We start from the raw sequence: 14,268 nt of genomic DNA on the forward strand, positions 1-14,268 counted from the left end.
CTCCCCTCGGAGTACCAGGTAGCCCCTCATCCTCCTCCCGCCCCGTTAGGGCCCAGACAGGAAGGCACGGGGTGCATGGCTTACCTGCGGGGGATGGCATAGCCACCCCATGTGATGGTCACCACGTACTTCCCAGGCACCACTGGGTAGTACTCACACTCGAACACACCATCCCCGGCCTCCCGCACCTTCACCGGCTCCTCTGTGCCCTCTAAGATGGGGGGCAGAGAAGGGAGGCAGAGAAGGGGGTCAGAGTTCCTTAGTCCCTTCAAGGAGCCCTGGGGACCCAGGCCTAGCCTGAGGGCACTGCTACTAGGGGACAGAGCTGAAGCTCAGGCAGAGATCACATGTCCTCCCTCTGCACGACCCCCAGGGTAGCATGTAGGGGTGAGAGGATCCTTCCCGGCTTGTAGTCGGGAAATTGATGCAGGAGAAGAGACAAGGTGCCCAAGACTCCATGGTGCCTTTGGTCAGCCTCTCTTTGGAGTCTCTCCAGGGTGGCAGGCATGCTGCTGGCCATCACTGCCCTCAGGTAGTCAGACCCACTGGCCAGATTTCCTCCCTGCTCTCCCACTCCCCAGTCCTGGGCCCTGGTACTCACTTGGCCCCTTGACTGTGACCTTGAGCTCCCCGCTGCCGGCACCCTTCGTGAACACCTTGAAGTCTGCTACCTCTTTCACACGCACACCCTTGGGCTGCAGGCCCCGCCCCGATGCGCGGCAGGCATTGGGGTTACAGGCTGGGGGTTCGAGAGAGAAGATCAGGGGTGCTGAGGGGCCTGAGATAGAGCCTCAGCCTCTCACCACTCCTCCCCGCCACCTCCCTGGGCATAGTCTCCCTGACATCCTCAAAGGCATGGGCTTGGGCCTCGTGCTGTCTGCCTCTGGGAGCCCCTGATACAACAGGGACCCTCGGGAGCCATGCCGGGACAGGGAGCCAGCTATAAGAAACCCTCCCCTCTGGGCTTCTCAGAGTCAGTGTTGCCTGGGACAAACACATGGCAGAGCCTGGGCAGAGAGGGGGGCAAAGAGAGATAGGGGAGGGCCCCAAACCACCCAAGGGCACCCACCCACAGCCACGTGAGCCTTCCCAGCCAGATCCTCCACAGCAGCTTTAGGACTAAGTCATGCCCCAAAACATTATGCAGGGCCCCAGAACAGGAGACATCCTACGAAACAGGGAGCCTGCCACAAATCACAGGCAATGCATGGAGATCAATCTGCCACAGAAGGCTACCAATGACAGTGAACCCAGACCTTGCTGCTAAACACGGGCCAAAGCATGGCAATCTCAGCCTGCACGGAACACATAAACTGGACTCAAACCCCTTGGTGGGGGGTGGAGCTGGCATGGGGCACAGGCAATGGCATGGAACCTGGGGCCTGCCACAGAATGCCACGAAAGGGGGGCAGTTCCACACTGGGCCCCGCCCCCCAGCACAGGTGAGGCAGGTCACCTATGGCCACGCCGGCGCCACCTCTCCCAGATAGTACTAATATGCCACCACCTTCTCAGCCTGGGGGAGGATGGGCATGGAGTAGTCGACTGGCAGCAAAGGCTCTGAGCAGCAGGGAGAGAACCGAGTGGCAGAAGCCCCCACCTGAGGCCTGTCGTATATGCCCCTACAACTGTCCCAGGGTGGCCCCTGTCTGACAAGCTTTGCTGTGGTCTCCTGGGTCTCCAGGGGTAGTGTGTGGAGAGAATGCAGATGAGGCCTCTCCAGATCTACGCCTGTCCCTCCCCGCGACCATGGCTTCTCTACCTATTTCAAAGGTTCAGCTCTCCCGTCCCATCCCTGGATTTGCTCCCTTCTCCCATAAGCACTCTGACCCAGAACTTGGTGGCAGTTCTATGTCCTGGCCTCAGTGAGTGGGACTGTGGAGATGAAGGGCCTTTACCTTCTGCCACGTGGACAGGGAAAGGGCTGCGGGTGATGGGGGCACCAGCGAAGGCCACATGCACAGTATGGGGCCCCTCCATCACAGGCCTGTACGTGCATCGGAATGTGCTGTCACCCTTGTCCTCCAGGGCAACCTCCACTGTGTCCCGCCGGCCCTGCGGGTCCACGATCACCACGGCAACATCACCAGTCCCAGCCCCTGCCAGGCACAAAGGCTGTGAGCACCCCTGCTCCGGGCACACCAAGCTCCCCTGCCCTGGGCCCACCTACCCCCCTCTGCCCCAGGTCCGCATCCATGTCACCCCCTGCAGTCACGGACTGCCAGGCCGCCACCTTGCTGGGGCCTGTCCTTACCCGCTGTGTAGATGTCAAAGTAGGTGGGTTTATTGGCCACATTGCCCACAGGTTCCAGGCCAGGGCCACGGGCTGACACCTTGTTGGCATCCCCCAAGGCCATGGCCACATTCACCTCAAAGGGGCTGCGTTCGATGTTCTGGCCGGCAAAGAGCACGGTCACCTGGGGACAGGGGGCAAGCTTCAGCTTCTTGGGAAAAGCAGTTCTGGGGAGGGTGGGCAGGCAGAGTAGAGCCAAGGTTGGGGAGAGGCGGGCCTCTGGGTGTGCTGGGGTGAGGGGTGGTGCAAACTGCAGGGAGGGGGGTCCACTCAGCCAGAGCTAAGCATGTGACTGGAATGGGGAGGGTCTGCTGGGAGCTACCTTGTGCAGCCCAGCGACCTTGGGCACATAGGAGACCGCGTAGGTGCGGTTCTTGTCGTTGTTGGGAACCACCTTGGCCTATTGGGAAAGAAAAAGATTAGAAGTCACAGTGGCCATAGCCCCTCCTGCCCCCACAGTGCCTGGCGCCCCCCATGGCGTCGCCTCCTCCAGTCCCCAGCACAACAGTGAGTGCCGGTGGCCGTCTCCAGGCCATCCCTGTTAGCCTGCGGTCTCTGGCTCCAAGCCCATGCCAATCCCTCCTGTCCCCAGAGGCTCTCCGTACCTCCTCAGTGTGGCCCTCGGGGTCCTCGATATAGACCAGCACCTCTCCCACGCCGGCGTCCACCGTCTGCACGGTGAAGTGGGCGGGCTGCAGCACAGTATTGCCGTGGGGCTCGATGCCTGAGGGGCGGAAGGCAGGGCCGGGGTACTTAGGGCACTCCACCCTAGGGTATCCCCAGCCACCCAGGAAGATAGTCAGGGGGCTCAGCACCTACCAGGCCCATAGGCGATGGCCTTCTTAGGGTTCAGCTGCTTGGAGCGGACAGGGGCCCCAGGTTTGAGTTTGGCCTTGGGGAACTGGGATAGGTAAGTCATGACAGAATGCTCATCCACATTGGGGTCCACAATCTCCTCGGGGGCAATCACCTGCCACAGGGAGGAAGAGGGTTACAGGGTGCCCTTGGCCTAGCAACCTCGCTTCTCTTCCACGGCCTGACTCAGAGACCCAACATGCATCCGGGGCCCTCTGGCCCTCTACTCTTCCCCCACCCCATCTGCTCGTGTACCTGGGGCACCCCGAGCCAATCGTCCGCCTGCTGCATGGCCTCCCGGGCGTTCTGCACGGGCTGGTTGGGGTCCCAGGCCTCCCAGTCAGGGCAGAGGCCTAGAGAGATGGCAGAAGGAGATGACGATTAGGGGTAAGCAGCCAGCCAGAATGCAGAGCATCTGCGCATCCAAGAGTCTCACACGCTGCGGAGTCACACCCACGGCCACGCGGCTTGAGGCCCCTGACAGGCCAGGTTCCTGCTGACCCTCTATGTTCGGGCCCATCGGCTGGGATGCCCATCACTGTTGAGAGGCGCACCCCCCCCCGCCCACCCCGAGCACCAACAATGAGGCCTTTCTGCCTTGGCTGACACAGCCTGGCACCGGCCCTGCCAGTCAGTCTCCTGGCTGCCCGGGTCCCAGCACAGACCCTATGAGGACTCCCCCTCATCCCAGCTGCCCCGGGAGTACATAGGGGAGGTCGGAGGCCCCATCCTGCACATGCCCCAGACCTGTGCCTCCAGAAGGCCTTCTCACAGTCCCAGGCCCTTCCCACATCAGCTTTAGGGCAAGAGACACCCTCTCTTTCCTCACTGAGCACTTGGGGAAACTGAGGTACTTAAGGGCATGTTTTCAGAGAATGGGTTCTCTTCTGTGGCCAGCGAAAACCCACCCCTCCTAATGGGAAGAATGCTAAGGTGGCTCCAGATCACTCCTGTCGAGGGGTGCAGAGGTAAGGGGGTGCTTGGTCTGGGCCAGAGCTGGAGAAGAGGTGATGCTCACTGGTTGGGAGGGGGCCGGCTCAAAGGCTGGAATCCATGACCGCCGGAACAGCTGAGCTCACTGCTGGCGGCCTCACCAGCTGTGGGCAATGGCTCAGCAGCTGGGAATGCTTCCCAAGTGGCTAGTGCCCCCGCCTCCCACCCCCTGCTCCCCGGCTGACCCTAGGCTGGGGGAGGACTCTCCCAAGGGGCTAGTAGCCCAGCTGATCCAGCCGAGTTAGAAGATGACCTATCTGTTTGGGGGGTCACGGCCAGAGAGGGAGCTGCCTGTGGGGCAGAGCACTATTCTGTGATGCCTCCGTCTCCTCGTGGTCCCTGAGCTGCCCCCACCTGACTAGGCCGGGGCCTACAGTGAGAGGGGGCAGGGCCGGGCCACTGGCCACCAGGGGGTGCCCCACCAGCCTCGGCTCTCCCTCAAGCGTCTCCTGGGGTTTCATGAAGAAGAACCTTCTCAGGGTCGAGCTCCTGGCCTTCTTGCTATAAGTTCTACCACACTTCCGTTCTCTCAGCTCAGCAGAAATGGTACCCCTGTGGCAAAGTACGAAGCTCATGGAGGAGGAAGCTGAGGCCTTGGGCTCTAGCTTGGTTCTGCCACAAATAAGCTGTGTGATCTTGGACGAGTCACTGGCCCTCTCTGGACCTCAGTGTCCCTTTCTGTAAAAGGAGGAACGCTGAACCTGTCGCTGCAGCTACAGGATCTGACACTACCCGTCACGAAGGGCCTGACGCCAGCAAAGACTCCCGGCTGGAGCAGGGGGCAAGCCCCCCAGGCGCTCCGACTCCCCCAGCCCTGACACCGCCACTCTGACAAGCACAGGCCTCACCACCACCAGCGAAGGGCTCCGTGATGGGCCCGCCGGCCCACTCACCAGGGGCACAGTTGTCCACCAGGGCGCCCAGAGCCTTGCCGTCCTGCCAGTCGCGGTTGAAGTTGGTGATGGGCAGCTGGGGCACCTTGTTCTGGATCCAGCCGAGCAGACGCTGTTTGGGGGTCTGCTTGCGGGCGTCCTCGTCATCCTCGTCTTCCCACATGGGCATGGAGATGGAGTAGTGCAGGATCAGCGTCCAGATGAGACCCAGGATGAGCTTCAGGTTCCCATCCACGATGGCCTTGCTGTCTGCAGAGCGGAGAGGACAGCGGGGCTCAGCTCCCCAAGTTGCCCTTAGAGCCCTGGGGGGTGGCGGGGTGGGGGGGGAATGCCTGATTCTGGAAACTGCCCCCTTCTCTGCCTACCAAAGTCACACCCTCTGAGGAGGCTGGACCCAGAAGCCTAACATTTCCAGGACCCTCCCTTCTCGGTGAGGCTGCTTCCCAATGTGCTCCCGCAACAGGTACTTTCACCTGTGGGACATGGGCCTCCATCAGGCTGCAGGCACCTGGGCGATCATCCGGGATTGTAAGCCTCTTGGGGGCAGAACGCTGTTTTTTCACTTTCTAACAGTTTTATTAAGGTATGCCTGCCACCCAGCAAACTGCCCATATTCGAGTACACAACTGTACATGCCCCTAACGCCACCACCACGTCATAAACATACCCATCTCTCCCCAAATTTCCTCACATGCGACCCTTTGTGATCCCTCCAGCCGCCCCTCCTTGTCCCTCCTTCCTAGGCAACAACTGGTCTGCCCTTGGTTACTATGGATTCATCCGCATTTTCTGGAGTTTTATACAAATGGGATCCTATAGTATGTGCTCTTTTTGTCTGGCTTCTTTCACACTAGATAGTATTTTATTATTTATCAGTATTTACTTATACTCAATAAATACTGGTTGAATGGATGCATATCTTAAAACTTAATTTGGAGAGGAATAAAGCTAACCTGGTTCCAGCAAAATTCTCCTCTGAACACCATAAAAGGCTTTTGGAACAAAGTTCGGGAAGGAGGGAGGGGGTACAGTGCAAGCTCGGGTAAGGCTTGAAAATCATGTTTTTAAATGCTGGGGCCGGTGGGATTTCACAGGAGCCAGGAAGAATGTCCCCCTTGTGGACTCAAGTCTGGGAAGCTCAGACTCCCCACCCATCCCCTCCTTGGGGGAATGCCAGAACGCACTCCCCAAGATCGGGGGGACCTAGTTCTCCTTCCACAGCCAGAAAGATCCAGGAGCCAAGGTGGACTAGAGGATACATCTTTGCAAACCAGCTTATATGTAAGGACAATGCAGGATTGTCAGCTTCCCTGAACACCACTTTTAGGAGGGGGCGGGGGCGGGGAGCGTCAGCCTTGTTTGCTGGTGTTGCCCGAGAGATAGCAGAGGGTGGGGCTGGAGGCACCCCCGCCCCTTAACACATCTTTTCCTTCTCCTCTGGATATCGGGAGAAAGGGAGAAAGCAGCTCGGAGACCAAAGGCCTTCGGAACTCCAGAGTCCCCCACCCCACCCCCCACCAACCCCCCCAGGAGGGAGAATCTCAGCCTGTGTGTCCCTCTGGCCCCCAGCTCTAGCCCCCTTGGCTCCCTCACCCTTTCACTGATTCATCCTTCCTTCCCCGGCAGCTCCCCAGCCCGCCCCCACTCCCCCCTGGCTCGGCCGCAGCACAATGGTTTGGCAGCTTTCAGATTCCATGACACACTCCCTCCCGGCCTCCTGTTGCTCCGGCGCGCTCTCGCAAACACACGGCCCGCAAGACTTTCACACAGTCTTGACACCCAGTGCCCCACCGCCTCTCACCACCCCGACAGCCTCCAAAGCCAGTGCGCACACAGCCGGGAGCGTTTCTTGCAACTGGGGCCAGGTTTCTGGGAGGGAGGCCCTGAGGTTGCTGAGGTGGGGGGGGGGGTGTCGTTCATATTTGCTTCAGGGAGAAGCTTCTCCCCAGGAACTGGCCCTGGGCCAAACAGCAAGTGGTCCACTTTGGCATGAGGCAAGAGAGGGGCCTGGAGTCTCGCTCAGGAGCAATGACCTTCCTACCCTCCCTACCCGCCCCCGCCCCCCAGGCCAGGCAGGCGAGGGAGCTCCAACCAAGCCAGGAGTCCTCCCTCACACCCGGAGCCACCACTTCGTCTCCGGCCTGGGGACACCCCCAAGGGGGTGGGAGGAGCCTGACAGCCAGTCCCTGAGGCCACCCCAGGCCTCAAGTGGAGGGGGAGGAGAGAGGGCCTGGGCGAGGGAGGGGCCGGCACAGCTGCTGCCCCCTCCAGCCCCTCCCTCAGCTGTTGGCTCTAGAAGGAATAGCAACTGGGGAACAGCTGTGGCACAGAGCTCATTAAGCCTCTTTGTTTGGAGGGGCTGAGGGGGTGGTGGGGGCCGGGTTGGGGTGCTGGGGTAAGGGCACACAGCTCGTCAACCTAGGCTGAGCACCCCCTCCTCAGGTGGACTTCGTGGCTCCCAGCTCCCAGGTTAGTCCTAGAAAGAGAAGTGGGGAGTCTTTTTGACCCCCTAACGGGGGCCCAGATGCTCCATTTCAGTCCTGAGACAATGCCCAGCGGAAGCCCCCCCACCCCACCCCCGGCCAGTCCCTTCCCACCACTACGTGGGCCAGAGGGAACCAGAGGAAGCAGAATGCCACCCCTGATGGGGAATCCCTTTACATCTCCCCGCAGGGCTGAGCAGCCCCACTGCCGGTGCCCCCTCCCCCCTCACTTAGCCTCAGGCCCGGCCCCGAATTGCTGACAGCTTATCTCATCAGCGCGAGTCAGCCACTTGGCCCAAATGGGGAACAGTTCCCCTTCCTCTCAGCGGGAACGGAGGAGTGTCCCTCCCACCCCCAAACCATCTTTTGCTTCTTCCCCCTCTCCTCTGAGCCGGCCTCTCCACACTTGAGCCAAGGGGCCCAAGCCAGGCACCGTCATGGGGGAGGGGAGAGGTGTGCTTAGGAAGGATGAGGCCTGGAGAGGGGCCGGCCACCCCCGCAGTGGGGAAGGGAGGGGAAGGCTGCAGTTTCCTATAAAGTCCTGGTGAGGCCCCAGGCACCCCCCTTGAGACCCCACCTGGGACAGTCAGTCCCGTCATCAAATCCCAGCATTCAGGGGGGATGACAGCCCCAGAGCGGATTGTCTCTGACTTCCCCCGCACACTGTCTGATGGCCCCCAACACACACACACACACACACACACACACACACATTCATGCAGCCCTCAGCCCCACTACAAACACCAGAGCCCCCTCCCCCACCCCCTGTCCTCAGGCTCGTCCTTCTGGAAAGCTCAGAGACATCTGCTGTGTCACGGAGGCAGGGCTATTTCCAGGCCAGAGAGGGTGGGGTGAGGGGGCAGTATTGGGGCAGGAGGGGTAAGGCCTAGAGAAGGGACTGGACAGGGCAAAGGGCCCCAGACTGACTTCAGCTGCTAATTCAGGAGGCCTAGAGATGCCCTGAGGGACAGTGGGGGTGGACAGACATTCAATTATCTAGAGAAGTCTCTGGGGTACCCTGGTGGGGGAAGGCAGCTGACCCTGTGTGAAACTCCTCTCCTGGGGCCCTGGGATGCACCCCAAGGGGCCCCTTCTTGTAAATCACAGCAAGACTCGGAAGAGCTCACCACAGGGTGAGAGGTAGGGGGTCTTCCCAGGGGTAGAGGGTAGGGGTCTTCCTAGGTTCCGATCGAGCAGGGAGCACTGCGGGGCTGAAGGGGAGGAGCAGCCTCGTTCCACTCAGAGCCCACCCTTAGATCCCCCGCTGGGCTTGGAAGCCTGGAGTGCCTCCCCACCCCCACCAGCACTGATACACCTTCCAAATCTGGTTACACTCAATGACTTCCTCCCTTCTACAGGCCTTCTCCTCCCTCCCCTCAACCCAGAGGGTTAGCTACAGCCAATCCTGGCCTAGGGGGTGGGCTGGGGCCTGGCATGGACTTGGGGGAGTACCCTCCAAGGCAGGCTAAAGCAGGAGGTGGACAGGCAGGGGTTAAGATTCTCTGCACTTGCTCAGTGCCTTTTTAGGTTTCTGAGGCTGGGCCCGGCCTGCTCTGGCCCAGGGGCCTGAACCCAGCTGCTGAGCACATGCCTACGGAGGGCCCCCAGCCCCATGCCTGCCTGGCCACCAGCTCTCCCTCTGCCTCCCAGCCCTTGGATGCGCAGTGGTTGGGACCTGTCTTCAGCCCAGTCCTTCCCCTGTGGAGGAGCTGGGAGGCAAAGAAGCTATTTGTTTTGTTTAGGGAGTAGACACCCCCAGGAATCAGTAATGGGCACCAACCCTGTCTTCTCAAGCATGGGCTGGGATGGCCCAATGGCAAGAAAGGGGACAATGAGTCCAGTCGGGTTGATGGGAGTGTGTGCGGGAAGGCTGAGCTGGAGGACTTAGGAACGGTAAGGCCGGGACCTCCGCATCCGGACACCCCTGGACGCTGCTCTAGGGACAGACCTGCGTGCAGCAGTGCCCTTGTGGCCTGCGTGGATGGGCGGGGAAGCAAGCCGGGGCCAGGGGCCTGATCCTGTCTCCCTCTGCCAGGGCGTCTCCCTCTGCTCCATCTCAGCTCCCCGCGCCCACCCACCCTCTGTGTCCACCAGCCCCACCGGCCGGCCCATCCTCGGGGCAGGTCCCCCTCCCCCCGTGCCCGCACCCTGCTCGCCCGCACTGACCGATGGACACGAGCTTGATGTGCTCGCGCTCGAGGAACTCGAGGGCCACGGACACGTTCTCCAGCTTCATCTGGCGGAAGTTGGGGCGCGGGTGGAACTTGCGGTACATGCGCTTCTGGCTGAGCACCTCGAGCAGCGCGATGAGGCGCAGCCCGTCGCTGAGGTCGCGCTGCAGGTCGTTCAGGCGCTTGCCCACGCACTTGAGGTGCTCGTTGCACCAGCGCGTGAACGTGTTCTGCTGGATCTTCTTCCACGGCGCGTCCTCCGCCAGGTCCTTCTCCGTGGACGGCATGTCGTCCACCTCGTCGCCCAGGCCGAGGCCGGCGGCCTCGGAGTAGCCGTTGTTGTTCATCATGCTGGCGCGGGGCTGGGGCGGGGACTGGGCTGCCTGCTGGGCCGGGGCTGGGCTCGGGCCGGGTCGCTGTCGGGGCGCTGTCGGGGCGCGACCGCGGGATTCGCTGCTCTGCGCTGCGCTATCAACTTCTCTCGCGCCCTGGCTGGCGGGACTCGGAGGGCCTCCTCTGCTCCTCGGTCGCGCTCTCTCTCTCTCTCCTTCTCTCTCCCTCCGGGGGCGGAGCGGTGCTCGGGAAGTGCGGGCCGGGCCGGGGCGGGGGGTTTAAGAAGCCCCCGGGGCCGCGGCCCCCCCACGCCGCGCTTGCGGCCCCCGAGTCCACGTCAGAGCGCCGGCCTCCCAGGAATGCCGCCCGGCCCGCGGGTGGGGGCCGCGCGGAGCCGGCGGGCCCCGCCTTCTGCCTCCCCTCCCCCACGCGGTCCCGGTGGTGGCGGGAGGGGTTCGGCCCCCCCCCCCACCCCCGCTCTGGCCTGGGTCTGTGGCCCAGGCGGGGCTCGGTCCCCGCGCCACTGCTGTGCTGTGGACGTGGATTGCAGAGATGGAAGGCGAGGGGTGAAAGCACGCAGTACCCCCAAACTAAGCATTCCCCGGGGGAGATGAAATACACCCCTTTCAGAAGCTCTGGGACCAAAGAGATAAATGGGGATACTGAGGCTAGTGGTTGGAACCAAACACACTGACCTAGTGTTGACAGACTTTTCTGGATGAATTGGTGGCAGGGCCGTTGACAGGGCCTGGGAGTCCTGGCTCTTGGCCCAGGCTATTGTCCACCTGCAGGGGAAAGGAAGTGTGTGTGCTTGTGTACAGATGGACTGAGAGGAAGCAGTGACACTGCCCAGGCCAATCAGGGAGAAGGCTTGGGGGTGCTCCACTTTACAGGTAGAAAAGCCTCGTTTGAAGCCCAAACCCAGGGTCCCAGGGGGAAGACTGAGGCTGCCCCTGACTCAGTGTCCCTGTCACCAGCCCGCTTGGCCTCATCCTCTCAGAATGAAGCTGAGCTCAGGAAAAGAGTACCTGGTGAGTCAGACTGTGTCTACCCCCACTCCCATGCCTGACTCAACCAAGGTGATGAGAGGGCAGTGAGAGACTCTGCCCCATGGTGCCAGGGAGCCCCCTGGGCAGTGTGCCCATTTGGGCCATAGGCAGATCCTTCCAGCAAAAGGGCGGGTTAGCCAGACAGAAACAGGGAGATCCCAGCCCAGAACAGCCAAGGGGAAACGTGACAAAGCTAGTGGGCAGGGAGAGCCCAAGCAAGCCAGCCAGAAAGTCTAGGCAGGACTGGGCTCAGGGTAAGTCAAGGGTAGCTGGAGGCCTATGGTATGGTGATAGCAAGGAAACTGAGGCACTCAGACAGCAGAGCTGCTTGGAGCGAGGCGAAAGCGCCACAGAACGGACTTGTGTGGAGAATATATGGTCTGCAGTTCTGTAGCGTACATGCATTTCATATGTCCTGGTGCCCCTTTTAGGCCAAACTTCCTCAGCTGCCCCATCTTTCTTGACCCAGGAAGTTTGGGCCAGATAGTCCCCAACTCAGGCTGTGTGGTGATTGGAATTGGGAAGGTTCTGGGACCTTTTCGGTGAATCATTCTTATTCCTCTTCTACCCCCAGGCATTATGAAAAGAGGAGTGAGGGTATCTTTGAGGGCTGTCTTTTCAAGGGCAGAATGAAGGCAGTCCCTGTTCTGGAGCTCAGAAAACAAGTTCAGGGGTTTTGTGGGGGGCAGTGCTTATGGTAAAAGGTGTCCATGAATGATTTCTATCCCTTCTCATTAGGTAGGGAGGGGGAGGAGCAGAGAAGGGACCAGAAACAGAAAAGGGACCTGCTGTGTGTGACTTGGGGGGGGGGGGGAAGCTCTGGGGGCCCTGATAGTGACAGGCGAGGTATAAATAGCTTGGGCCCTGCGGCTCATGTTCTGTCGGCTGCCTGTGACGAGGTGCTCAGGAATTCCACTCTCCTGTTGGCACCCCCCACCTCCAGAACGCTCATTCCCCCATGCCACCTTTGTCCCCTGTCCAAAACCAACCGTTGGGCATCAGTGCTGACCGTCTGCTTGAGAGGCTGAGCTCTCCTGTGGAGGGACGGCCGGCTGGAGACACATGACACATAGCTCGGTCTCACGGTGAACTGTGTGCACGCGCGCGTGTGTGTGTAAAAAGGTAGACATTTGATACCCAGTCTGAGGTGCCAGCTCAGGGTTCAGTGAGGTTGTCTTTGAAGCCCTGATGAAGAAGCTAAGGTACAGATAGATCTGAGTGAGACAATGGCTCCTGGGGAGGAGAGGACGGGGTAGGGTGGGTTTGGTTGGAGCAGACAGGCTTTAACAAACTCTACTGGCTCACAGTCCTGTTTTGTGGGCATTACCTGAGGTCCCCCAGTAAGTTAAGGGCACCTCTTAAGGGGTGGGGGGATTTCAGAGGGGAAGCCAGTGAGTGAAGAAAGAACATCCAAGTATAGCCTCCCCTCTTTCTCCCATCTCTGCCCTCTCTCTCCCCCTTCTCTTTCCCTCCGTACAAGAGAGGTTTGTGTGTGGCTCCAGGGGAGTAAGTGAATGGTTGGCAGACAAGGGTGCCCAGTGCCAAGGATGGTTCCCGGCATCCTTCTCACCCCCTCCCACAGAAACCCGAACCTCTTGCTCTCCAGGATAAATCGGGGCCTGACTCAGGCCCCAGCCAGCCAGTCACAGTCAGCCTGACCCAGGCGCAGGCTGGTGACTCAGCCCTCAATATAGCCCATGAGGCTGGGTCCAGCCATGAAAGCTGGAACAGACCGTGCACAATGCTGGTCCTGGGGCTGCCAAGTGAGGCCCCCCTCCCTGAGAAGGGCTGATGTGCCCCTCCCTGAAGCAGGCAGGGGCCCAGAGAGGGTTTACAGGGGGTTTCATCAGCTGAGTATTTGGGGAGTGCTGGCTGGGGCCACAGGCCGTTTATAGCCCCCTGACTCACCACCCACTGACCTGTCTCAGGAGACCAGGTTGCCTGGCCATTCACCTGCCCCTGCCTTTCCCATCAAGGGACACCAGCCACCGACACTGGCCATATTTAACTTGGGCTGAGTGGAATCGAAATGACCAGGTCTAATGGGCCATGTCTGAAAATCTTGTTTTTCTGGAGCCAGGGACATTTCCATAGTCACCTGGGATGATACCAGGTTGGCCAGACTCAAGAGTTGGCACTCTGATCAATCAGTGATACCAACTGTGGCCCTGGCTTACATGCCAGGGACTCTGCTGGAGGCTGGAAAGAGTCAGAGGCTTGTTCTAGCCTCTTCACTTCTGGCTTCTGCAACCTTGGCCAGGTCATAGAATGCTTTAAGACTTCAGTTTTCTAATCTGTAAAATGGAGTTAATAGTACCCTCATAGGGGTGTTTTGTTTTGTTTTGTTTTGTTTTGAATTGAAGATGAAAGGAGGTAACATGTGAAGAGAGACCTCTTTACTCTGGCAACAGTGTATCAATAGGACCAGGAGGCACAAAGCTCCCAGTGACAAAGGGGATGGCTTTCTAAAATGAGCCAACGGGGCAAGTGTCCTAACGGGAAAAGTTCTATATTCTAAGCAAAAAGGCTGGGGAAAAGCAGGACCACTTTCCCTCCATTGCTCAGGCTCTTGGCTCAGGCCTGGGAAGGAACTGATAAAGTTCCAACTGGAGGCTAACTACCTACCAGACCATGACCTCCATCTTGGTTTCTAATTCCAAGTGAAATCACTGATCCTCACTGGTAATCTTCCAGCCCTTTCCACCACACGTTCTCCAGCCAACTTCCGGCTGGAGTAAAGTGGATAAAAAAACAGAAACAGGGTCTCACTACACTCAACAGCAAGAGGCCAGTGGTACCCAGTGGGTTGTGAAAGAATTTCTCCAATGTAGGTTACAACTGAGAACACACCACCTAACGTGACTGAGTACAGTTCTTCTTGAATTTTTACTGTGCATACTAATCAACTGGGGATCTTGTTAAAGTGTGGATTCTGTGTCAGGAGGTCTGGGGAGGGGGGCTGAGGGTCTGCCTTTCTAACAAGCTGACCATGCTGGTGTGTGGACCACCCTTCGAGCAGCAAGGGGTGAGGTTAAATGGTCTTCCAAGAGGAGTCATTAAAAGGGAAGCAAAAGGCTGCCCCAGGGGCAGCCCTATTTATAGGGGCTGGTCATGATGTTAGCACTGGCCCCAGGCCCCTTAGGAAAAGGCCAAGGGAGAAGTGAATTCGTTTCATGCTTAGCAGCGCCCACCACAGTG

At 59.7% G+C, this 14,268-nt stretch overlaps 1 protein-coding gene across 2 annotated transcripts in view; it reads right to left on the reverse strand.

Annotated features, from left to right (window-relative positions):
* Positions 1-10,398, reverse strand: part of FLNC (filamin C) — a 27,322-nt gene extending 16,924 nt beyond the window's left edge. For both annotated transcript variants that reach the window (XM_082693033.1, XM_082693032.1), the window contains exons 1-10: positions 9,684-10,398; positions 5,035-5,283; positions 3,404-3,501; positions 3,113-3,263; positions 2,899-3,017; positions 2,616-2,693; positions 2,255-2,417; positions 1,899-2,099; positions 602-739; positions 85-211 (exon numbers count right to left, since the gene is read on the reverse strand). In XM_082693033.1, coding sequence (XP_082549159.1) covers positions 85-211; positions 602-739; positions 1,899-2,099; positions 2,255-2,417; positions 2,616-2,693; positions 2,899-3,017; positions 3,113-3,263; positions 3,404-3,501; positions 5,035-5,283; positions 9,684-10,038 — 1,679 coding nt within the window. In that variant the 5' untranslated portion in view covers positions 10,039-10,398. The remainder of the gene's footprint in view (positions 1-84; positions 212-601; positions 740-1,898; positions 2,100-2,254; positions 2,418-2,615; positions 2,694-2,898; positions 3,018-3,112; positions 3,264-3,403; positions 3,502-5,034; positions 5,284-9,683) is intronic.
* Positions 10,399-14,268: the final 3,870 nt, after the last annotated feature.

Source organism: Mustela nivalis, assembly GCF_964662115.1.
Source record: "Mustela nivalis genome assembly, chromosome: 12".
Classification (NCBI taxonomy): Eukaryota; Metazoa; Chordata; class Mammalia; order Carnivora; family Mustelidae; genus Mustela; species Mustela nivalis.